This window comes from Triticum dicoccoides, chromosome 5B, assembly GCF_002162155.2.
Source record: "Triticum dicoccoides isolate Atlit2015 ecotype Zavitan chromosome 5B, WEW_v2.0, whole genome shotgun sequence".
In the NCBI taxonomy this organism is placed as follows: domain Eukaryota; kingdom Viridiplantae; phylum Streptophyta; class Magnoliopsida; order Poales; family Poaceae; genus Triticum; species Triticum dicoccoides.
The window spans coordinates 628,309,922-628,336,360 of NC_041389.1; the positions used below are offsets into that span (position 1 = coordinate 628,309,922).

Here is a 26,439-nt window from a genome sequence, read left to right on the forward strand (position 1 = left end):
ACCTGACGCCAAGCCGGTCAGGCAGCCCTTGCGCCGCCTGTCAGAAGAGAAGAGAAGAGTTGTCGGAGAAGAGATAGCCCGACTTCTAGCAGCCAGATTCATCATGGAAGTGCTTTTTCCAGAATGGTTGGCCAACCCAGTCCTAGTATTGAAGAAGAATAAGCAGTGGCGCATGTGTATTGACTATACCAACCTCAACAAAGCTTGCTCCAAAGATCCCTTTGCTCTACCAAGAATTGACCAAGTGATAGACTCCACAGCCGGATGCGAGCTGTTGAGTTTCTTGGACGCATACTCAGGGTACCATCAGATAAAGCTGAACCCGTCCGACAGGCTGAAGGCCGCCTTCATCACGCCATTTGGAGCCTTCTCCTACCTGACCATGACGTTCGGCTTGAGAAACATCGGCGCCACATTTCAGCGTTGCATGCAGAAGTTTCTTCTCAAGAAACTTGGCAGAAATGCCCATGTCTATGTGGATGATGTGGTGGTGAAGACGGAGAAGCGTGGCACGCTGCTAGAAGATCTCAAGGAAACCTTCGAGAACATGCACCGATTCCAGATCAAGCTCAACCCGGAGAAATGCATCTTTGGAGTACCAGCCAACCAGCTTCTTGGCTTCCTGGTCTCAGAGCACGGCATAGAGTGCAACCCTGTGAAGATCAAGGCCATCGAGAAGATGAAGGTGCCCACCCGACTGCTGGACATGCAGAAATTCACCGACTGCTTGGCATCAATTAGCCATTTCATCAGTTGGCTGGGCGAGAAGGCTCTTCCCCTGTACCAGCTCATGAAGAAGACCACTTTTTTCAAGTGGAACGACAAGGCGGATGAGGCTTTTCTCCAACTCAAGAAGATGTTGGAAACCCCGCCTATCCTGGCGGCTCCGACTAAGAAGGAGCCCCTGCTCCTCTACATCACAACCACCAGTCGGGTTGTCAGCATAGTCATGGTGGTAGAACACAAGGAGGAGGACAGAGCATTGCCGGTCCAGAGACCGGTGTATTACTTGAGTGAAGTATTGTCTGCCTCCAAGCAAAACTACCCACATTATCAGAAGATGTACTATGGCGTGACTTTGCCGCCAAGAAACTGAAGCCTTACTTTCAAGAGCACCCAATAACTGTCGTCTGCACAGCTCCGCTTGCTGAGATCATCGGAAGCCGAGATGCTTCTGGCCGAGTGGCCAAGTGGGCTATTGATCTGGCCCCCTACACCATCTACTACCAGCCTCGCACCGCCATCAAGTCACAAGTGCCGGCCGACTTCCTCGTCGACTGGGCCAAGACCCAGTACTTGCCGCCAGCACCAGACTCCACCCATTGGCGGATGTACTTTGATGGGTCAAAAATGCGCACCAGTCTAGGAGCCGGCGTCGTCCTCACCTCTCCCAAAGGTGACAAGCTCAAATATGTGTTGTAAGTCCATTTTGACGCCTCCAACAACGTAGCAGAATATGAGGCACTCATACACGGACTCCGTCTTGCCAAGGAACTCGGCATTCGCCGGATCTTATGCTATGGTGACTCCGACTTGGTGGTCCAGCAGTCGTCAGGCGACTGGGACGCCAAGGATGCAAACATGGCAAGCTACCGCTTCCTCGTGCAGGAGCTCAGTGGATACTTTGACGGGTGCGAGTTTCTCCATGTGCCAAAAAATGATAATGAGCAAGCAGATGCCTTGGCACGGATTGGCTCCACCTGACAAGCAATACCAGTCGGCGTCGCCCTACGCCGCCTTCTCAAGCCGTCCTCATAATCAGATTCCATCTTCGTGCCAACACCTCCCGAAGCAGTCGGATCCAACTTGAGGGTCCCAGAAGCCGGCACGGGGACTTCAGCAGACGGCCCGGGGACTGCTGCAGCTGCACCCGACTCGGGGACTCCAGAATCCGGCCCAGGGATTGCAGGAGTCGGCCCCGGGACTTCTTCAACTCAGCAGGCGGAAGCAGTTGCCAGCCCGCCACCTCCCGGCCCAACCGCCCTCATACAAGTTGCAGTTGTGGTAGTCGAAGAAATAGCAACACCATCCTAGGCTCAGCCAATTCTCAAGTTTTAGGTGAACAAAGAACTACCGACCGATGAGATCTCAGCCAGACAGGTGCAACAGCGAGTCGCGGCATACACCGTCGTCAATAGAGAGCTGGTACAGCGCAGTGTCATAGGCGTGTACCAGCGCTGCGTAGAGCCAGAGAAAGGCCAAGCAATCCTCAGAGACATTCACCAAGGTGAATGTGGTCACCACGCGGCCTCAAGAGCACTAGTCGCAAAAGCTTTTCACCACAGTTTCTTCTGGCCGACTCCTCTGGAAGAGGCCAAGGAATTTGTCCAAAAGTGCCAGGGGTGCCAGAGATTCCGCTCCAAGCCACACTTGCCAGCTTCTGCACTCAAGACTATTCCCATTGCTTGGCCCTTTGTGGTTTGGGGTTTGGATATGGTGGGGCCATTCAAGATAGCCCGTGGTGGCATGACTCATCTGCTTGTCGCTGTGGACAAGTTCACCAAGTGGATAGAGGCAAAGCCAATCAAGAAACTGAATGGGCCGACTGTCGTGACTTTCATCGCTGACATCACCACTCGGTACGGCCTACCACATAGCGTCATCACCGACAACGGCACAAACTTTGCCAAAGGAGCCTTGGCTCGTTTCTGCGCGACTCAGGGCATCCGACTGGACATAGCATCCATTGCCCATCCGCAGTCAAACGGCCAGGTTGAGCGAGCAAACGGCCTCATCTTGTCCGGCATCAAGCCTCGACTGGTCGAGCCTCTAGAGCGTTTGGCCGGCTGCTGGCTCGATGAGCTGCCGGCTATCCTCTGGAGCCTGCGCACAACTCCGAACAAGTCGACCGGCTTCACGCCTTTCTTCCTCATCTATGGTGCTGAAGCCGTCATCCCGACGGACATAGAGTTCGACTCCCCGCGAGTCACCATGTACACCAAGGCGGACGCCAAGGAGCGCGAGAAGACGGTGTCGACCTGCTGGAGGAATGCCGGCTGTTGGCACTCAGCCCGTCCGCCATCTACCAGTAGAGTCTGCGCCGATACTACAACCGCAAGGTGAAGCCAGGATCCTTCGAAGAGGGAGACCTTGTGCTCCGGCTGATCCAGCGAACAGCCAACCAGCACAAGCTCTCGGCACCTTGGGAAGGCCCTTTCATCATCAGCCAGGTGCTGGGCAACGACTCCTACTATCTGATCGACGCTCAGAAGCCCAGAGCACGCAAAAGACATGATTCAAGCAAGGAGACGGAGAGGCCGTGGAATGCAAACCTCCTCCGAAGATTATACAGTTGAAAGCAGTATGTATCACGCTACCTTTTGTATTATGTACAAAGACTCCGGGTCCCCCGAGAAGAACTCGGGGACTACCCTCCGTTTATCTATATGATAAGTGTTATGCCTATGAGTATGCATTCTTTCATCATTTTCCGCCTGGCACCGGGTCCGACTAGTCGGCCCGGAGGTTTGCTGCCTTCTGCTATATGCCACCTCCTGCAGCCGGACAAGTAATGTGTTGGCACCTAAAGCATCCTCTGTCAGAAGCCGCAGCTTGCAGAGCGATTGAATGGCGGGCAGGGGTTGCAACACAATGCCCACATGAAAAATGGCTAAGGAAAAAACTTATATAGTCGAGGTCGGCACCACACCTGTTCAGCCGGCTGCCGAGCAGACGGCCGGCCGGCTTCTGTTTCACTTGCCAAAATCTCCAAACGGCTAAGTACTTGCCCTCCCGCAAAAAGCTAAGTACTCAAACCAGCCGCAGTCCATAGAGCGGCTGCTTGGCTGGCAAGAGGGAAGCTAAGGGAGGGCGGCAAAGGAAAAAGCAAGGAGTATAAAGTAAAGAAAGACAGGAGTCGGCAAAGAAAAATTGTGATCAGATATTTACATAGATAAAGGCCCATTGGCCGGCATTCAACAAGTTTGATATACACCCCACGGGTGGAATTGTGCGAATTTAATCTAAATGTCCAGACTAGCAAGCAGGAAAAGGAAAAGATAAACGTCCTAAGGAGCAGCGGAAGATTCCGGCTGGGCGTTGGGGTCGGCTGTGCCGGTTGGCGCGGCAGGCGGCTCCGGCTGGGCGCTGGGGTTGGCTGTGCGGGTTGGCGCGGAAGGCGGCTCCGGCTGAGCGCTGGGGTCAGCTGTGACTGTTCCGCGGACGGCTCTGGCTAGACGTTGGGGTCGGCGGTGCCGGTTGGTGCTGCACGCGGCTCCGGCTGGATGACGGAGTCAGCCGTGCCGGCTGACGCAGCAGGCGGCTCCGACTAGGCACTGGAGTCCGCGGCACCGGTCGGGACGACGGAGGGCTGGATGACGGAGTCTGTGGCTCCCGTCGGAGGCACGAGCGGTTGGTCGATCCCCGCTTGACCGCCTCTAGCAGCAGTCGGCGCTTTGAAGCACGGATTGTTGCTTGAGGTTGGGGCTGACCATCCGCCCCAGCTTCCGGCATGTCGTCATCACTCTCCTCCTCCTCCTCCTACCCTTCATCACTGGAGTCGATGGCCTCGGCCGAGACCTCGCTGTCCTCCGGGTTCAGCCCAAGCCACTCCTGCGGCACCTCGCGCCTTCCTCGACCACCTCCGGAACGAAGATGCTGGTACGGTGAAGTCAGCGATCGCTGCCGCCCTGTTGATAAGCTCGGCTTACACCGTCACCATCTCCTCCTGTGCCTCCATCCGGAACGTGGCTAACTGGGCTAGATCTAGCCTAGGATACCATGCCTTGACGAACTCAAGGGCCCAGCGCGCTCCTGCCCGGGCTGCAGAGCCTTTCCAGGCCTCCAGGCGGCCGACCGCCACCTCCAGCCAGTCAACGGTCCGACTTGGGGTGCGCAGAGCCGGCAAGCCTGACCAGAGGGCGGAAACCGCTTGGGCCCCGACGCGCTGAAGACGGCACAACACTTGATGGGCGGGCCGAAGACGGGCCTGGATGCTGAGGATATGCTCATTGAGGGTCCGGGGGGCGTCAGCGGCAATCTGCACGCCTTCCGCCCTCCGCTCCGGGCGTTGGGCCTTGATGATTTGATTCACAGTGACGGAGTGACCCAGGAAGAAATCTGCTCGGGCAGAAGGCAAGAAGAACAAAGTCAGAAACAAGCAGTCGGCTTAGACAAAGGCCGGCAGCTCAAGACAAGAGATAAGAAGAATAAAGCTTACCATCGACCAAATCCTCGATGCTGCTGAAGCAGGCCATCGTCTGCGCCTCCTTGTCGGTCCAGGCGGTGCGCTCGGTTTCAAACTCGGCGAGGAGATCAGTCTCCTTCGCCTTTGCCTCCCGCTGGGCCGTCTTGAGGGCCTCCGTCTTCTCGGTGAGCTGAGCGACCAGCCGGTCTCGCTCCTCGGTCAGCTTGCTGCACTCCGCCTCCTTGCCGCGTAGAGTAGTGTTGGCTTCACCCAGATGCTGCTGCAAGGCTGGGTTGGCCTCTGTAAATGGAAAATAAGAAAGAGCATCAGTCAAAAAGACAAAGAGGGACGCAGTTGCCGGGAGATCCGGCCCGACTGCTCAGCAGTCGGCCCGAATCTCGGGGACTACAGCCCACGGGTGCGCCATCGCGCCCCCGCAGAGAAGAAGCAGTTAACAAAGGTAGATCCACTAAGGAGATTCGGCCCGACTTCTCAGCAGTCAGCCCGAACCTTGGGGACTACAGCCCGCGGGTGCGCCATCGCGCCCCCGCGAAAAAAAAGAAGAAAGTAAGCTTACTCCGGCTCTCGGACAGATGGGAGTTCTGCGTCTCCAGCTCCCGAACCCTGGAGTTGTAGGCGACCACGCGAAGGTTGTGGTAGTCCTGCAGAAGGGATACCAGACAAAATCGGCATTTGACACTTGCAAGATAAAGTTCTGGACCGCCTGCTCAGCAGTCGGCCCGAAACTTGGGGACTACACCCAGTGGATGCGCTTGCGCGCCCCAAGGAAGGAAGCAAGAAGATCAACCAATGAAGAGAGCCAAAGAAAACTTACGCGGATGGTGGCCCGCGAGTCCAGGAAAGCCTCGTTGCAGCGCTTGAGGGCTTCGGCTTCGGACCGGAGTTTGGCCCGGTGGTTGAGGGACACCTGGTTCAGGGCACTCGTCCTGCCCCGCGTATCCAGCTGACCAGCGCGGCGCTGGTCGCCTCAGTGTCAGGGACTGACAAGCTCGCGGCACCGGCCTCCAACGGTCGCGGTGCTGAAGCCACCTTCTCAAGACGGTGGCATACGGGTGTGCGGACCTCGGGAGTAAGGTCCGTCTGCGTCTCGCTTGTCGGCGGTGGCGGCGACACGATGACGTCCGACATGGCCACGTCGCCGCCCTCCCTCTCCATGACCGGCTGCTCGTCGCCGGCTCCTTCGGTCGTCGCCTCAAACTCCGAAAGAGGTGGCGCTGGGTTCAAAGGCGTCACGAGCAGCGGCTCCTGGTGGCGTGCAGCCTCCGCGAGCCGATCCCTCTTCGTGGCTTCGGCCTCCGCCTGTGTCAGCTTCCTCGTCGCGAACGCTGCTGCCTTGTCCGCCTCCGCCTTCGCCAGGCGGTCGGCCTCTTCCTCACGCGCCTCCCGCGCGTTCTGTTCCGTCACCTCCCGGAGGTCGGCGGCCGGATCAATTCGCCGGCTGGTGGAGGAGGTCGCCGCCGACCTGATGACCGAGGTGGCTCCCGACTTCTCGAGAGTTAGCGGGGCCCTGGGATAAGAAGACAAGTCAGAAAGTTTTTTCAGGCCGGATCGACGAAGAACTGGAAAGCATGGGAAGAACAATTACGCTGACACCATAACCGGCACCTTCGGTTGCCTCTGATATTTGGCCACCTTGGTCGCGGCATCCTTCTGCCTGGTCGCCGCGACCGGGTTCTTGGGCTTCTTTGGCGTGCTGCCAAACAGGGCAGCGCCTTGCCTCCGCTTGCGCTTGCCGCCATAGGCGGGCGGCCCAGAAGAGGGGCCGGTGCCGGTGTTGGCAGTGCTCTGGGCGGGGCGCGGCTCGTCTTCATCTTCGTCATTGTCGGGCCAAGTCTCCATGCTGCCGCCCTCCTCGGAGCCGCCTGCTCCACCACCGCCGCCTATTGCGTCGTCCGCCAGGGCGGCCGCCCCCAAGTCAGGGTCGTCCACATCGCTCACCACCCTGTCCAGCAGGTAGTCGCCACCCGGCCCACGATGGCGGCCGTCGCCTCAGACATATAAATCTGCACTCCAGAATGTAGTCGCATCATGACGAGAGCAAGACTGAGAAACAGATCTGAAGGAAGAAATGAAGGAACTTACGTCAGGCGGCGGCTCGTCGCGGGAGTACGGTCGCTTCCCGTACCGCCAGTTACCCTCCGACAGCTTGAGGTCGGAGATCTCGTTCACCATCCGCGCGACCTCGGCAGTTGGCATCTCCTTCGTGCACAGCCGGCTGGGGTCGCGGCGCCCTCTCATCTGGAAGATCGGATGAGGGCGGCCCTGGAGCGGGAGGACTCGGCACTCAATGAGGGCGATGAGGAGGTCGGAGCCCATGAGGCCCTCCGACTCCTGGAGCACCCGGAGTCGGCTGATGGCGGCCGCGGCATCCGTAACACCGGCTTCGGCTTGTAGCCCCAGTTGGGCCGGAGCCCGGTGGGAGGACCGGCCTTGTAGGCCAGCAGGTTGATGAAGTCGACAGCCGGATCGACGTTCTCAACATAGAAGTAAGATTGCTGCCACATCTTTACAGACTGTGGCAGCTTGACGACGGGGAAGGCGTTCCGTTTCGCCGGCAGGCGCACGGCGACGAACCCGCTGCACTCGGTTGCCGTCTCCTTGGCAGAGGTGCCAAGCTTCCCATAGAAGAACGCTCCCCACAGCTCGAGTGTGGGGAGGATGCCGATGTAGCCCTCGCACGCCGTGACGAAGGTGGAGAGTAGAGTCACGGTGTTGGGCGTGAGGTAATGAGGTTGGAGGTGATTGAAATCGAGGAATGAGTGGAGGAAGCCGCTCACCGGAAGGCCGAAGCCGCGGAGGAAGTGCGAGCGGAAGACGACCCACTCGTTCCCCCTCGGCGCTGGCAAAATCTCCGCCTCCGGCGACACCCACGCCTTGACGAATGCCGCGTTCGGCATCCGGCACGTGTCACAGAGGAAGGAGATGTGATCCTCGATTACCGTCGATCCGTCCCAGTCACCGCCCTTCTCGCGCGCCATGGCTCAAAGGCAGGGCCTTGAAGGAGGAGGATTGCATCGGCGGAGAACGGCGGCAGCACGGAGCGGCACTGGCGGCGATGGAGGAGAGAGCAGATGAAGAAGAGAGAGTGGGAGGGGGCGCGCGAGCTTTGCCGCACCTCTCCCTCCCCCTACTTATAGCCCTTGGGCTACGAAGCCGAGGGGGCGGGGCGTGGGTCGTGGGATTAACTGTGCCCACGACTCCACGCCCCCCCATTTACCGTGCAAATTCACCACCCCTCGAGTGGTCGTGGGAATCGCAACCGCCCCCCTCGGTGCAGTGGATCTGCCCGGGTGCCGAGGCGCGGTAGTGGCGGGCCCGGCCCACTGTCACATCCCATCAGGAGCATAGGATGGCAGGCTGGCCGGGCTGGCGTGCGCCGCGTGGCGCGTCCGTGGCGGGCGGCGGCCCCGGGAGGCTTAGCAGGCACGCCACCTGTTTTCTCGCCTTGAAGTTCAAAAAATTACCAAAAAGTCCCGCCTGGCCAAGGCCGACTCCAGCAATCGGCTAACCGCGAACTGGATCGAACATTTTTTCCGGAGCTCGGTGGGGAGGGAAGCCGCTGAGACTTCGCGGCCTCTCGACCGCAACGCCTCACCGGCTTCGGGGACTACTGTCGGAGTAATGGGCCACGGGTAGCCTCACCTGAGTCCCTGGATTTATCAAGACTTTGGGTCAGCTCCGCCTTGCTGAGCCCCAAGCTGAAGCTCCGCCCTCCGGGGGCCGGCTAGCTCAACAGCCGGCCACCAGAGGGCGGCCAACCACCGGCCGACGGCACCGCGAACAACCGACTCCATCCAGCCGGCCTTTAGAGAGGGCGGCGTCAAGCAGGCGGCCACCTCGCGGCCTCAGAATTTGTGCCCCCTTCAAGAGGACGTGATGGGGCGTGGCTACAGTGAAGCCCTTATCCCCAAATCGTGGGTTCGGCGTGGCCACAGTGCCCCGTACGGACGGAGATCTCGGCACGACGTGGCACTGTTGCCACCTACCCTTGGCGTCACACTGGACAGGCGGAGCCCTGCTCCCCATGACGGCCTGTCGGTACGGCCCGCAGGCTGCGGGCCCTCCCGGGCAGTGACACCCCAGAAGACGGCGCATGCCGGATTAGTCGGACCGTGGGCGGGCGGGCCTCCAGCACGCGACCGTCCCCACCCTCGAAGCAAGGGTGCCATTAACCTGATGAGACCAGGTGTGGCTACAGTGACCTCCCACCAGGCGGCAGGACTGTAGCCACGCTGAGTTGACCAAGCCCATGTCATTAGCAGCACGGCTTAATGAGCGGCCTGTCGGCTCCGTACCAGACCAGTTGGCGGGGCCCGCAGGTGGCGGGCCCCAGTAGTCGGCGGAGAAGCCGGAGGCCAGAGACGCTGACAGCCAGGCCCAGCAGCCGGCCAGATTACCATTGTACTGCTGGGGGTAGGCCTATATAAGCCCCCAGGGCACCCATGCAACGGGTTCCCACCCCATTAGACCTAGCCAGATCACTAGAGCAGGAGAGGGCTAGCCTTGCCATCTCCTACCTCTAGCATACAACTCAAGGAGCACACTTGTATCACTTGTGCCATACTGATCATGCGGAGACCCCGCAGAGCAGGAGTAGGGGTATTATCTCCAAGGAGAGCCCCCAACCTGGGTAAAGTACGTCGACGTTCATGTCTACGCCTCATCCCGGTTCCGGGCACCGGGGACGTTCTACTCGCTCCGACCATGATAAGCCATCCTTTGGCATATGTCGCACCAAACCCCCGACATATTGCAAGTTTTATGTGGCTGCTACGGGCTGAGCAAGAACCGTTCTTACCTACGCATCAAACCCACAACGATTTTTCTTCAAGTATGTGTTGTTTTAACCTTCAACAAGGACCGGGCGTAGCCATACTCAATTCAACTAAAGTTGGAGAAACTGACACCCGCCAGCCACCTGTGTGCGAAGCATGTTGGTAGAACCAGTCTCGCGTAAGCGTACGCGTAATGTCGGTCCGGGCCGCTTCATCCAACAATACCGCGGAATTAAAGTATGACATGCTTGTAAGCAGTATGACTATTATCGCCCACAACTCACTTGTGTTCTACTCGTGCATATAACATCTACGCATAAACCTGGCTCGGATGCCACTGTTGGGGAACGCAATAATTTCAAAAAAAATCCTATGCACACACAAGATCAGGGTGATGCATAGCAACGAGAGGGGAGAGTGTTGTCCACGTACCCTCGTAGACCGTAAGCGGAAGCGTTATGACACGGTTGATGTAGTCGTACGTCTTCAAGATTGACCAGACCTAGTACCGAACGTATGGCACCTCCACGATCTGCACACGTTCAGCTCGACGACGTCCCACGAACTCATGATCCAGTAGAGCTTCGAGGGAGAGCTTCGTCAGCACGACGTCGTGATGAAGCTACTGGCGCAGGGCTTCGCCTAAGCACTACGATGATATGACCGAGGTGGATTATGGTGGAGGGGGGCACCGCACACGGCTAAGAGATCAATGATCAACTTCTGTGTCTATGGGGTGCCCCCCTCCCCGTATATGAAGGAGTGGAGGAGGGGGAGGGCCGACCCTTCTATGGCACGCCCTGGAGGAGTCCTACTCCCACCGGGAGTAGGATCCCCCCTTCCCTAGTTGAACTAAGAGAGAAGGAAGGGGAAGAGAGGGGGGAAGGAAAGGGGGGCGCCGCCCCCCTCTTCCTAGTCCAATTCAGACTAGAGGGGGAGGGGGCGCGGCCTGCCCTGGCCTCTCCTCTCTCTCTCCACTAAAGCCCAATAAGGCCCATATACCTCCCGGAGGGTTCCGGTAACCCCCCGGTGCTCCGGTATATGCTCGATCTCACCCAGAACAATTCCGATGTCCAAATATAGTCGTCCAATATATCGATCTTTATGTCTTGACCATTTTGAGACTTCTCGTCATGTCCGTGATCATATCCGGGACTCCGAACTACCTTCGGTACATCAAAACACATAAACTCATAATACTGATCGTCACCGAATGTTAAGTGTGCGGACCCTACGGGTTCGAGAACTATGTAGACATGACCGAGACTCATCTCCGGTCAATAACCAATAGCGGAACCTGGATGCTCATATTGGTTCCTACATATTCTACGAAGATCTTTTATCGGTCAAACCGCATAACAACATACGTTGTTCCCTTTGTCATCGGTATGTTACTTGCCCGAGATTCGATCGTTGGTATCTCAATACCTAGTTCAATCTCGTTACCGGCAAGTCTCTTTACTCGTTCCGTAATGCATCATCCCGCAACTAACTCATTAGTCACATTGTTTGCAAGGCTTATAGTGATGTGCATTACCGAGAGGGCCCAGAGATACCTCTCCGACAATCGGAGTGACAAATCCTAATCTGGATCTATGCCAATGCAACAAGTACCATCGGAGACACCTGTAGAGCACCTTTATAATTACCCAATTACGTTGTGACGTTTGGTAGCACACAAAGTGTTCCTCCGGTATTCGGGAGTTGCATAATCTCATAGTCATAGGAACATGTATAAGTCATGAAGAAAGCAATAGCAATATACTAAACGATCAAATGCTAAGCTAACGGAATGGGTCAGGTCAATCACATCATTCTCTAATGATGTGATCCCGTTAATCAAATGACAACTCATGTCTATGGCTAAGAAACTTAACCATCTTTGATTCAACGAGCTAGCCAACTAGAGGCATACTAGTGACAGTATGTTTGTCTATATATTCACACATGTTCTAAGTTTCCGGTTAATACAATTCTAGCATTAATAATAAACATTTATCATGATATAAGGAAATATAAATAACAACTTTATTAGTTCCTCTAGGGCATATTTCCTTCACCACTGCCCCCTACAAGTTCATGACCGCCGCACCTCTGCCGCACCCACCACCACCGGATCCACCCACCCCCTTTGCCGCCGCCCGTCGGACCAACCAAATCAGCATCCCGCCGCATCGCCACCGTCAAATCCGCCGTGCCGCCACCGCATAGTTGTCACCTCCATCCGCCGCATCCTCATGACATCAATCCCCGGTCGACCCTCCGCAATGGCCATGCCGAAGGGCAAGGGCAAGACCGGATTCAAGGGATGCGGTTGTGGTCGTCCGATTGACTCGGCGTCGAGTTCCAGCATGACGCCCGGCGGTACTGGCTCGACACCTTCACGGCAACAGACATTACTGCCCACGCCTACGCCATCAAGGCGTGGAGGCTCGTCCTGCCGTCTGAGAGGTGCAACTTCCCAGAGTTCGAGGGCCGGCATGCGGCCGAGCTTGTCGGTCCGCGGGTGACCATAGAGTCCCCACTCAATGAAGCTGGAGACCTGCATTGTTGTCGAGGAGCAGGACAACATCCAAGAGAGTGATGAGGAGGCGATGGTGAGGTTTGCCAAGGAACACCCAGAGTACTTGTTGGTCTAGTACGAGATGGAGTACTACCGGAAGAGGGATCTCAAGAAGTCAAAGCACAAGAACGATAGCGAGGCATGGCCTTCACGGGTCAAGATTGCTGTTTTGGGGTGCCCTATTTTATGGTGCCAACAACTATTTTTTGACGCTTTAAAATTTTAATTCACACACATTTTGATGCCCTATTTTACAGCCATTATTGGAGATGCTCTTAGGGTGCTCATCTTGCAACATCTAGGTCGAGGTGTTTTCATTTGACCGGGGCTTTCACTTTTTCAGGGCGTTGTAGTCTCAGCCGTCCGATTTCCTGCCCTAGCCGATCTTGGCTCTCCGATTTTCTCACAACCGGCAGAAAGCACGCGACAATCCCTCTCGGCTCCGCCGCCACCCCTCTTCTTCCCCACGCGTCTCTCCCCCTGACACCCTCCGCTCCCGCTCCCGCGCTCCGCTCCTCCCTCGGCGCCACCAGCACCCGCCGTGGAGCTCCACCTCCGCCAATCCCCGCCCCGCGCTCTGACTCCCCATCCCTTAGCGCCAGCGGGCAACGGCGGCCGTGCTTCCGATGAGATCACCGGGCGGCGGCGAGAAGGAACATACATAGATAGACGCAGCAAGGTAATCTTTGCACCCTCCAGGCATCGATCTTACTGCAGACCACGACCAGAATGGCAGAGCATTGCAAGATCTCTGCTGCCATTGTAGCTGGATCTCAGGAGAAGTCGTGTGTGCTCAAGATAGATAGATACTCAAGAGCCAAGGCGCTACTCAAGAATGGCGAGGGCCTGACTTCTGCCCCTTTCAGTGTTGGAGGCCACGACTGGACCATAGAATACTACCCAAACGGTTACCCTAAGGATTGCACCGACTTCATATCCCTTTATCTGGCTCTTCAATCTGCCGGTGCGGAAGATGTGAACGCGAAATACACGCTCAGTGTACTTGGCAAGAATGGAGAACTGCTGCCTTCATATAGCCGTACCCCCAACGCTATACGTACATTCTCAAGGGGAATTACAAGCTGGGGCTACCATGAGTTCATCAAGAAGGCTGATCTGGAGGCATTGGCGCATCTAAGAGACGACTGTCTCACCCTAAGGTGCGATATCACCGTCATCCATGCCCAAGAAACAAGTGTTCCTCCAAGTGATCTGCATCGGCATCTCGGTGACCTGCTCAAGAACAAGGATGCAGCAGACGTAACCTTTCAAGTCGGCGGGCAGCCATTGTCTGCTCACAGGTGTGTCCTCGCTGCTCGGTCTTCTGTCTTCAAGGCGGAGCTTTTTGGAGCCATGCAGGAGAGTTCTGCTGCTAGTCCTATTGAAATCTGTGACATGGAAGCAGATGTGTTCAAGTCATTGCTCCATTTCATATACACCGACTCGGTTCCTCCTGAGTTTGATGTGGTGATGGCTGGCCATCTTCTCGTGGCGGCTGACAGGTACAATATCGGGAGGTTGAAGCTGATATGCGAGGAGAAATTGTGCAGTCACATTGATTCCGACATGGTGGCAACTAGTTTGGCATTAGCCGAGCAGCATGGTTTCCGTCGTCTCAAAGACGCTTGTTTCCAGTTCCTTACTTCTCCGTCCAATTTTGAGGCGATGACAGCAAGTGATGGGTATGAGCATCTCAAATCTAGCTGCCCGTATGTTCTGAGGGAGCTGATAGCTAGAATAATCCCGACAGAATTTAAATCGGCAAAGGATATTATCATGACAATTTAGTAGTAATCTGTTTGGCACTATTGTCTGAACAAAAATGCTACCAGTACTAATCATTCAATCTAAATATATGTTCAGGCGAGTAGATTGATTATGCTACTGCTCGTCACCGTTGCCCTGTTTTGTTGTGACTGACTACAACGGTGAGTTGTGTGCGTCTTTTTGATACATCACCACCAGATGCTTGTGTTACTTCATTGTGTTCGGTTTTATTAACACTCAACTCATGCCTACTTTCGCACTAAAAAACTGACTGTAAATTATGGATGCTGTGTATAATTCAGTTTAAGCACTAAGGCAAAAAAAACTGCATGTAATCCTCAAGCATTTGACTATTGATATCCTCTGCCAGCTACTAATAGTTGTGACGGGGAATTGGTTATTTCTTCCCTCTGAACATTGCTGGTAGTGCTGCTGTGCACTTGTTATGCTGATGGGGGTTGTTCAGATTCAGTTTTCGAAAACTTGGTTTTAAAGGGGAAAAAACATTTTGTAGTTTTCTGTTAAGCACAAATGTTGTAGTTCTGTTGTTTGCTAAATATAGCCATGAGGATACCAAGAGAATCAGTTGAACATGACCAAATGACAAGCGCTGATGACCGCACGGCTTGTCACCGCTGCACTGTTTTGTAGCGACCGACTACAATGGTAGTTTGCATGTGTCCTTAATACATCATTACTAGATGCTTGCGGGACACGGAGTTTCTTCTCTCGAGCACAGATGCTCGTGATATCCTGTGAGTAAGTTAGTGCGGGAGGATGTGTGCCAATTACTTTAGTTGTTGAATACTGGAGCGTTGTAAATGTTTGTGGACCATCTAGCCTCCGTCGGCAGTGAGAGCGGAAGCACGCATCCTGGAGGCAGATGCGGCAGTGGCTGTGAGGTGGGAGAGTTCGCCTCAAACCTCCGAGCTTTCAAGAGGGAAGATGAAGTCGCAAGCACCCGGATGGAGTAAGAAAGAGGTGAGCATCTTTCGGAAAAGTTCATATTATCTGAACTCTGATCCGAACTGCTATAAACTGGTGTCTTGTTTGTGAATTAGTAGGCACTAGAAGTTTGGTGTGAGCTAGGATGCTCAAATACTGGTATCTGTGTTACGAATTCATATTATCTGTATACTGATCCGAACTGCTGTAGACTATCTGCTTTATTAATTAATATACAAGTACTAGTTTTGTCTGAGTTTGGAGTCTCAGTTAATGACTTGAGTAAGCATGTTTGCCCTGTGTTAGAAACTCTGGAGATGAAACACTGAATCTTAATGAAATATCATACTTCGCATAGAGTGGATCATTGGGTGGATTAGTACTTCAGTCATATAAAAGTCAGCTTATTTGTTGAGGTAAAGTTGTTTACTGAGAATTGTCTTGAAAATTCTACAGGTTGAGGATCTGTGCCGCTGCCCCCAGCAGGGCACCCTGCCCGTCCTGTGTGAGTGCTTTCAAGAAGGGAGTAAGGTGTTTTACTGACAACCCAACCGAAGCGTTATTACTCCAGTGCTTGGGACAAACTTCGGGACAAACTTCGACTCCCTTGGCAAGGCTTATGATTTCTTCAACCTGTATTCTTGGGAGAAGGGTTTTGGGATCAAATATGGAAAGAAATAAATGCCACTCATTTTGCCGTCCTCAAATTATTGTTCCCGCTGGACTCTGCGATGCAGATGTGCGGGCGAGTGAGGAGGTGCAGGCTGTTCGACTTGGTAGTTGGTACTGCTGCCCAGATGATATCCGAATCAGCTGCTTGCTGTATGTATCTGTAGATTTGGAGAATCCACAGAGTCCACCTGGGATTAAGAGACTCACAGGGTTAGTGTGGCATGGATGTACACCGGAAAGAAAAGAAAACATGAATTAATTTCAGATTTTCCATGAGGCTTACATCTTTTCTGACGCACTTGTAGAAACGAAAATGATGCCTCGTATTGCCACCACCTACAGATATGAAGCTGATGACACGGTTGCCGCAATCCAGGCAAGAAACCGGCGGGAGGATTTCCTCTGGACCAGATGATATGGAGGAGAAAGTGATTTTGGTAGACGGAAAATTGGAAGTTGAGGATTGAGTTCTTGCTGTGACAGGGTGTATGTGGAGTGGAGAAGGTAAAGACGGGAATGAGTCGTGATGAAGAACTTGACAACGTTACTTTGTAGGTTATATCCCAAGAAAACAGTTGGGTATTCCTTCTACCAGTCTTCCGATAACAAAGTGTTTGCGGCTAAGAAGGAAGTCTTTCTCTAGAAAGAGTTTCTCGCTAAAAAAAATGAGTGGGATGCAAGTGCAACCTGATGAGGTTGATGAATCTTCAGCAACAATAGATAGGGCTAAGGAGCTAGTAATTCTGCGATGTATCCCTACAACCGAGCCGAACTCCCGTTGTGGGAGAGAGTGGTCAACGGCTGAGGAGGGGGCGGGGGAAGAAGGAAATGAGTCGGGTGGGGGTGAGAGACACTAGAGGGAGAGGGTGCGTGTGCTGTGTGCGGCACGTTTCGTTTAATTTGTTGGGTTCGGCCGCACAACGAACGACTATATATATATATATATATATATATATATATATATATATATATATATATATGGACATGACGTGGCAGGCAACCTGCAACGAGATCTGTGCGGCTTGATCGGACGGCAATAACAACGTTCACCCAGGAAACATAAAAAATTGATATCAGCCATGCTACTAAGCACCGTTCATACGCTGAGGCTCTCTTGGCGCCACCCATTGGAGATTGCTCGGCTGGTCACGTGCACTGTAGCATCTTCCCTCACGCTCCAATTGAGCAGGATCTCCTTGCTGCTATGCTCTCGGCTAGGACGGTGGGCATCGATCCGTGGCATAATGATCCTATGTTTGATGAAGCAATGGCGCCTTCTTCTCAAGTTTTGCCTGTCATCATCGGTCCTTTGGACTGCTCTGCTTGGAGCGATGATATGTGGTTTACCCATGGGGATTTTGTCGGTAGAGAGTGAGGAATCCGTTGATCCTATGTGCTCCGAGGCTACGCTCTGATCGCCACACTTTGGAGGCTCATCCTCGCCTTCCGTGGTGCACTGCCTTGTACGTCTGATGCCGAGTCCAGAGGAGCCGCTCGGTTTCAACGCGCCTCACATTCTGGTTGAGCCTATGGTTGAAGTGTGCAATGTTGTTGCGGAGGTGGCACAAACTAAAGCGACACCTTTATCTCTGCAGGATTTTCTCAGCAAGGTTACTTGTCCACTCCCACAACCTCTGCTTGGGACCCCAGTGCCTTCACACGGGGAGAAGAATGGCGGGCGGCGGAGCGGACGTCTGGATAAGAAGAACAAGGTTGCAACATCCCGACATCCAAGCGCGCAAAGTATAGGATGCTGGAGGCGTTTGATGAGTTGTCGGAGGTAAGCAAAGCAGAGGGTCTAGAGCAAAAGATGCAAGCATACCTGGACATGTACAAAAAACCGCTCTCATCGCAAGTGATCGAGGCGTTGAGCTCTTTGGTGAGGATAGTAGGGAAGTCAAAGTTGGACCTCTCAGGACGTTTTCCACAAGATAATGTTAGCACATGATTTTTTGAGGCCGAGACGGAAGAGTCATTCGATATGGACGGTTTCCCTTCCACGAGTGGTGGTCAGTTTGGTTGCACTTGAGCCTCGCCTACCTGCTCTGGGTCTAGGTACTCTGGTGTCTGGCTCCGGCGATGTCCCTCGGTGCTGCATTTGTCTTGTCACCGCCCCAAGTTCTAGTGCCTCTTTTTTCTTGTTTTCTTTTTTCTTTCTTTTTGGGTTTTCATTCGGGTTTTCCCTGATTAGCCGAGAATGTTAGGTTTTTGGGTCCGGTTTTCCTTAATGAAATGCAGGAACTCCCTACCCCTCTCGAGGTGTTCTCGAAAAAGAAGGAATGAAAAGATTTTCGATTATTCATTTCCATACTTGCTTATGCAATCAGGGAAGGACATTATGGTACGAATTCTAATTGGGATTCTTTCCATACATTTATCATTCTATTAATACGAGATACCACAATGGTCACAGATGGATCCTCCATTTCACATAAGAGAATGGCAGAGCATCGCACGATCTCTGCTGCCATTGTAGTTGAATCTGATGAAGTGTCATATGTGCTCAAGGTAGATGGATACTCGAGAGCCAAGGCGCTACTCAAGAATGGCGAGTGCATGACTTCTACCCATTTTGGTGTTGGCGGCCACGACTTTGTCGTGAGGTATTACCCAAACGGTAGCCGTAAGAACTACCCCGATTTCATATCTGTTTATCTATTTCTTGAACATGTTGATGCCGAAGATGTGAAGGCGAAATACACGTTCAGTGTGCTTGACCTGAATGGAGAACCGGTGCCTTCATATAGCCGTGGCCATGCAAATACCTTCTCAAGGGCAGTTTCATCCAGGGGCTACCAAGACTTTGTCAAGAAAGCTGATCTAAAGGGATCGGCACACCTGAGAGACGATTGTCTCACCATCAGGTGCGATGTCACAATCATGAAGGAGACCCACATCGACGGACAATCAAGGGTTCCTCCGAGCGACCTGCACCGGCATCTCAGGGACCTCCTGTATAACAGAGACGCAGCAGACCTAACCTTCCAAGTTGGCGGAAAGATATTCTCCGCTCATAGGTGTGTCCTTGCTGCTCGGTCATCCGTCTTCAAGGCGGAGCTCCTCGGGGCCATGCAGGAGAGTTCTGCCGCTAGTCCTATTGAAATCTGTGACATGGAACCTGATGTGTTCGAATCTTTGCTCCATTTCATATACACTGACTCAGTTCCAGCAGTGCTTGATGTGGTGATGGCCAGCTATCTGCTCGTAGCAGCTGACAGGTACAACATTGGCAGGCTAAAGCTGATATGCGAGGAGAACTTATGCAATCACATTGATTCCAGCATGGTGGCAACCAGTTTGGTTTTAGCCGAACAACATGGTTTTCATCATCTGAAAGAAGCTTGTTTGAAATTCCTTGCTACCCCCTCCAATTTGGAGGCGATGGTGGCAAAGAGTGATGGGTATGAGCATCTGAAATCCAGCTGCCCGTCTCTTCTCAAGGAGGTGATATCTACAATCCTGCCCGCTGAACTGAAAGTGACAAAGGATATTATCATGGCAATGTGGAAGTAATGCGTATGATACTATTATCATATATGTCATCCAAATTTCAGTAGTAACGCCTAAATGACTATTATCATATATGCCATCCAGATTTAGTTCTTATGGCTATGCTACTTCTCGATGTATGGTTGCCGTATGTCTCAGAACAAAAATGCTACTTATCAATCGTATTCAGACTGCCCGTCTACGTTTGTATCTTTACTTATAAATTCTGTATTAGTTTAATAATTGACTCAATTACTTCGTGCTTGCATGGTAGAAGCTTCATTACCTTCGGCCAGGACCAACAAAAACTGTCGGAGATGAGGCTACCAAGAGAACAAGTCGAAAATGACCAAATGAAAAGAGCCCCGTATGGTATGGGCCACTGGTTATTATTTCCCTCTGAATATTGCTGGGAATGCAGGTCAGCATCTGTGTACTTCTTTATGCTGTTGACGCTTGGTTTTCAGAAAAATCGATGGAAGGGGTTGTAGGGGAAACCAGGTTTTTCTAGTTTTCAGGTAAGCACGACTAATATATTTGTGTTGTCTGCTAAATACCACGTATATGATGCGTTTGGAGAATGAAAAAGTTACTGCGCTCGAGTACAGTGAAAACATTCTCCAAAGTCTATATATATATATATATATATATATATATATATATATATAGGGAAAATACATCCTACCACTAGGTGGTAGTTACCTCTGCTCCCGTTGCCGTCAGATCTAGTTTCGAAGTGGGTATTGATTAACGGGTTTGGACTGTGAAGCTAGTTGGTTGTTTTTCTTTTTTGAAATTAGATTTACTAGTCGTCCCTATTTTTGTGGCCATCGGGTGCCGATGTAAAACTACCTCCGATATAGAGAGCCCTTCTCAAAAAGCAGTCGTCAACACCCTGTTCGATAGGAGATGAGGAGACGTAGGTATTAATGTTAATTCTTGTTGTTTCTCATCTTATCCCACACGTACGCATACATGATTGATCAACCACTGATATGATCTCTCATATTGTAGGTTTGAGCCTCTGTTATGTTGCTTCTACTTGATCGATTCTCCGGCAACATGGACAAAGTACGTGGCTGTCGGCGGCCTAGATCTGAACTGCCAACACGACGCGATGACGACGTTCTACTCCAAGCTCCCTGTTCACGGTATATCGTTTAGATATTTTGCAAGATCTACATCTCTAGATTGTGCTCTGCAGCATCGGCCGGCCGTGCGTCGTCTTCATACTCTCCGACGCCACCGTAAACTTGAGGAAGATTGGTGCCCAAAACCCTCCGTGAAATTCTCCTTTTCTTGTTGAGTGGATGAAGATCTTGCCGGTGGCTTCAATTGAATAGACATAATCCGGAGGAGGTTCTTCACGGAGATCCTTTTTTCGCGTAGATATGAATGCTAGCACGGCTATGTTCCATGGCTGAAATCATGTATGCATGCAAGATGTACCCACTAGACCGTGTAATGCCTATCAGATGCATGATCAACTGGAAGTATAACATGTACTTTATACTCGTTGGCTGCTACATACTACATACTTTATACTAGTGTTTTGTACTCGCTGGGGGCGGCACACGATCGATATACTACATACTTTCATTTTATATATCATATAATTCATATTTTTTTACTTGCTTAATAGATACATACTCCCTCCGTTTCAAAATAGATGACCCAACTTTGTACTAAAGTTAGTATAAAGTTGAGTTATCTATTTTGGAATAGAGGGAGTACTTCATACTCCATACTACGGGAACATAGCGTGGACGCCCACGACCTATTGATTCGTCCTTGGTATGGTAGCGACATATGATCAGTAACAAGAATGGGCAACTGCTTCACTCGGTGGCGAAGGCGGTGATGAAAGTTTGTGCCTAGCCCTACGTGCAACTTCTCCGGCAAGGTGGCAGGCCTAACGATGAACAGATGCGCGTAGACGGCTGCTCCAGCATGGTGCACGCCAGGAATGAAGATGGACAGTATCAGGATGGCTGCACGCATCTGCCATCTGCTCCAACATAGCGGATAGCGGCAACAATTTTCTATACATACACCTGCTATGACTTCAGGGCAGCTTGTCATCGGCGTTCATGGGCTGCCTTCTTGCTTTCCTATAAGGCACAGGGACATCTTCCTAACGGTGGACTGATCGTCACGCTCGGGACAGAAGCTAGTGAGCTGCATGCACAAAACCATAAATCAATGTTAGCTACTCCCTATGATATGCATGTGTGACATCACATCTGCATCATGTACGTACACGTCATGTGTACTTCTTAAGTAATGATGAAATGCATCAGCTAGATGTACGTACATACAGTATTGTTAATTATGTTCACAATATTCATTGTATGTGTATACTACTCCATACTCCTTGCGCATATATATTTCATACTACTACCACTCCTTTTTTTAGGATACTACCACTCCTTTTATGGAGTAGTACGAAATATATATACGCATACTATTTTTATTTATTTGAGAGGATATACTCCATACTCTATATACTACATACTCAGTTCCTTAAAAAAAATAGCGCATACTCATTTTGTAGAAACTATATACTCATACTATTTTTTTATTTGAAAGGATATACTCAATACTCTACATACTATATACTTGGTTCCCCAACAAAAAAAACATACTACATACTCATTTTCTATAAACAATATACTCATACTCTTTTCTTATTTGAGAAGATATACACCAAACTCTACATACTAAATATTCGGTTCCTAAAAAGAATACTACATACTCATTTTTTATAAACTACTCCATACTCTTATTTTATTTGAGAGGATATACTCCATACTCTGCATGCCTTTTATAGGAATGTCCCTACTCTGCATGCTCAATGTGCATGAATAATGCGTACTTGATGTATAAGCTACGAACCTATTATCCATCCAACCGGCCGGGTGATTAGGCGAAAGATTATAAGGTTGTTGACGGGAGGTGCGCTACTACCTGACTAATTAATTATTATTTTTAGGATAAGTACCTTCCCACCTAAAAAGCAGGGATTGCTTTCTCCAACTTCAAATTACTACGGCAACTAGCGGGTTAGAGGGTCCTGCCCACAATCGATACCTGGCGCACCCGGTTGCCTCGCTCCTACGTTTAGGGACACGTGGAGGCTAATGAAATAAGTGGTAACTACCACTGCTTGTAGATAAAATTTGTCATATATATATATATATATACTCTATTAGACTCCCAGGGTGAGGAATTACTTATTCCTCACCCTGGCCAATCGACCGAGCCAACAGATTGGATGGGCCACAATCGCACCCCCATCCCTCGACCAGCCATCTACCGTAATATGCGTGCCTCTCCCTGAGGTAAAATTACCAACCAGCCTGCTGTAAAAAAAGAAAAACTTTACCAACCGGACTCCACTACATCCACGTTGTAAGCTAGCCCATGTTCCCGTATTTTTTTAATCTGGTGCAACGTAACCTGCGAACTGCTTGAGGAGTCTCGATGGCGAACAACAGGAGGTCAAGGGCGGCGGCGTGATTGGGGGATTTGCTCGGCGGCAAGTCACCCACGGGAGCGACGACTCGTGAGCAGCAGCATATGGTCTCGAGGGTGTGGTGGTTTGCTCGCTAGCATGCCGGTGTGCTGCTCCACGGCGTGGTGATCACAACGTTGTCTCGACGTGTGTTGGTCACCGGGCAGGTGCGGCGGGTGCCCTAGGTATTGGGCGGGCGCTGTGGATGGTGCTCACGGCAGAGCCGGCCGTTGTGATTGCCGCGCCGCGGTGCTGCAGTGCGTGATTGCCGCCGGGTTGATCTGGCCAACATTGTCTGCATTTGGATTCATTATCGCTGGGTATGTGAGTTCATGGGAGGAGACAGGCAACATCTAAGCTACTGCTTCAGTTTCTTTTTTGGCTTTTTCTCCACTTCTTTATGCGCTTAGTTTTTGACGAGCCTCCAGTTTGGTCTCCGGTTAGCTGTAAATATTGATTGAACGAGTTTACATTCTTGGGTCTGGACTGGACAATTGGTTTTCATTACAAACATTCTGTAATTATTTGCAATGTGCCAGGTTCAGGTCAATTTGCAGCACACCTAGCAGCTGTTGCTTGCTTCTTCATGCGGTCTCCGTCTCCACCCACCACGACGGACCACAACCAGGCCTTCGCAGCCGGGGCTCTTCAGTATCGCCCCCTCTCTGTAAATTTGCAACAGTATGTGTACATTTATTCTCCAAGTATAGTTAGATTTAGTAAAGAATTTAAGTTAACTGAATTTCATCTTAGAAAACGTTACGAGAGGAAGCCTGTCTATTGACCACACGATATACCCTCCTGATAACATTAATGTAATTGGGTTATTTACTAAAATTTAAGCATCCCATCCTCGTATATTCTTCTGAAATTACATACATGAAATAGGAAGTTTTATCCTTCCCCTTGTTCTTGCATAATCTGCTCATTTTGACTATTTACTTAATTCTTTTATTTTTTTCCCATCTTTATTTTACTACATATCATTCATATTCAGAAAGTACAGCGCTAAGTCTGCAGCACATACTCCATCATTGGTATATAACTCTAATGTATCATGTATTTACAAACTTATCGTATGTAGCATCAAATACGGTACATATGATATATCCTGTTCTCTATGTCAAAAATAATATTCCGACCTAGCTTATTACACATTCTGGGCCACACACAATTTTGTCTCAACTGTAACGTAAAATCTACGTATATCTTCACTGCATCTAATTTGGAACATATATTTTACCTTTAAATAATGGATCAGCTTTCAATCAGACCACCCCTCAAAAAAAAAAGCTTTCAATCAGGCCGATATATTTTTCCTTCGTGCCTACACAAATGGAGAACTGAAATCCATAGTTCCCTCAAAAAAAAATGATCGATTCTTTTTTTATCACATATAGCTTTCGAGGGGTATTTTATTTCTGTTGTACATTTCAGCCACATATCCAGTACCTTCATTTTGTGTTCTGCATCCACTACATTCAATGAGTCAGATGCATGGTTTTAAATAGCCCCCTATAGACTTTGTGTTCTGTTTACATAAGGTCTTGCGCTAAAAGACTTTGGTCCAAACAAATGAACAAAAAAAATAAATAGCGCGTTATAACTTCGCTATACCATGCTATAGCATTTAGAAGAGGTCCGCCACTAAAAGACTTAGCACGCTATTTAAAACTATGCTCACATGCCAGTTAAATAGTCTCTCAACACAGATTATTGCCGCCATTTAAGCAGTGAAACATTTTATTTCCGCGAGATTTGGGTCAACAATGAAACAGCACCACATTTTTGCAAAAAGAAACTATAAACCACTAGTAACTAGTTAAATATACCGAATGTAAGTACCAACTTTTTTGTTGAACCCTAGGCCCATGGCGGTGTAAAACAATAAAAATGATAGTAATTATCTAGATTGACCATCATATGCGGAGGGAGCAACATCATGGTGTGTAAATCACTCCATCCCCTGAAATCATTGTTCAGCCTTGTATTCCGCTGCATACCAATAAAATTTTTATGTGAGATTTCCTCATATTATATGTTATTTTGTCTACTACTTTTCATAGAAATTTTGCACCAACCTATTGTGCATCTAGGCATCGCAACATCGCCTGACAGCCGGCGTACATGGCCAACAACCAGGTGTTCATGCACAAGTGAACCAACACTAAAATGAAGCTTGTCGCCGTGTTTGATTCTGTATATGCTTGCAAACATCTCCCATTCTCCAGTCAGGTAGTATTTTCGTCCACGCTTTCCTACTTCAAACTCGTACCATTCACCCGTTGGTGTCATCTGCAATTTCATCTCACTTCTCCAGAAACGAGTCAAGTTCTCTCCTAGTTTGCATGGAATCACCTATCCATTGACCAAAATGGTATGAACGATGGATGTTTGACACTAAAGAGTAATCTTGATGGCTTACCATTGTACACTTGAATCGTCTTGATATTGTGAGCGAAAGTTGGGAGAAACCAAGACCACGAGCACATATTTCTGTAGAATACTTACATATTTGGCACACTCTCTCCTGCTCAAGGTCAGCCATTGTGAATGATTCAGATATGCTACCATTGAACTACTACATATAGCCAAAACCATCAGATAAAAGTATGACCCCAACGTGAGCTTGGGTACATGCAAAACCACCCAAACGTCGTTGGCCTTTCATTTTTGCTACAAGATCGCTAGACTGAGTCTATTTGAAATATTCATAGATGAATCTAGCAACACACTAGTCAGCTTAGCACCCGGTACTCAACGTAAAAAAAACTTACCTCGTCCAGATATGTTGCTTGGTTTCACGGGGAGTCAAACCATAATCTTACGTTGGCTCTTACGGATGGGATGGAAGCACACATCAAGAACGGACTAGTGCCGTAAGTTTACCTCACACGAAAAGAAAAATTGAATCACACGCATGTGCGTGGGGATGGTTGGGTTCTCTTTGCTTGCCGTAAATTTACGGCTGCTTAGGCTAGTGCCCAGCGACGCTGTTGGTCGGACGTCCAGGTTGGCTGGGATGAGGAATAAGAATTCCTCACCCAGGGTGGCGAATAGCGCGACCCTATATATATTTGAAAAGAGGACTCCCCGGCCTCTGCATCGGAGCGATGCATACAATCACATTTATAAATAAAATAGGTTCAACAATGTCTTATAGTAACCGGCTGGCATAATAAAGATAGGAAAACTAATCGTCTATCGTATTACATGACCACCATCCAAATCGGTTGAAGATATCCCGCGTTACCATCTCCCACCGGACAGATCCAGTAACCAAACACTCCCTGGCCTCCGTCGGAGTGAGTAAGGACCACATACGGGTCAGCGCCGTAGCACGGAATACAACCTGCAAAAAATGAATAGTAGTTATTCTGTTAAAAGCCAAATCATTTCTGCAGTTCCAAATTGCCCATAACAACGCACAAACTCCTACACGAATGTGTCTAGCTGTATCGGACTCTATCTCATCCAGCCACGTTCCAAATAACGAACCGACCGAACTCGGAGGAGCAATGTTAAAGGCAATTTGCACGGTGCGCACAGAATTCTCGCCAACGGGCAC

The 26,439-nt window shown here is 50.7% G+C and overlaps 2 protein-coding genes across 2 annotated transcripts; both read left to right on the forward strand.

Annotated features, from left to right (window-relative positions):
- The first annotated feature begins 13,116 nt into the window (after positions 1 to 13,116).
- Positions 13,117 to 14,342, forward strand: LOC119306416 (BTB/POZ and MATH domain-containing protein 3-like). The gene has a single exon (XM_037582641.1). It carries the CDS (start codon positions 13,214 to 13,216, stop codon positions 14,270 to 14,272), a length of 1,059 nt encoding a protein of 352 aa, XP_037438538.1. The 5' UTR covers positions 13,117 to 13,213; the 3' UTR covers positions 14,273 to 14,342.
- A 3,965-nt stretch (positions 14,343 to 18,307) lies between these two features.
- LOC119306417 (BTB/POZ and MATH domain-containing protein 3-like) lies at positions 18,308 to 19,381 on the forward strand. Its single transcript, XM_037582642.1, has one exon. The coding sequence runs from the start codon at positions 18,308 to 18,310 to the stop codon at positions 19,379 to 19,381; it is 1,074 nt and encodes a 357-aa protein (XP_037438539.1).
- The last annotated feature ends 7,058 nt before the right edge of the window (positions 19,382 to 26,439 follow it).

Bases quoted from the DNA above. Each gene is read 5' to 3' on its own strand.
- LOC119306416 (XM_037582641.1), top strand. From the start codon at position 13,214: ATGGCAGAGCATTGCAAGATCTCTGCTGCCATTGTAGCTGGATCTCAG.
- LOC119306417 (XM_037582642.1), top strand. From the start codon at position 18,308: ATGGCAGAGCATCGCACGATCTCTGCTGCCATTGTAGTTGAATCTGAT.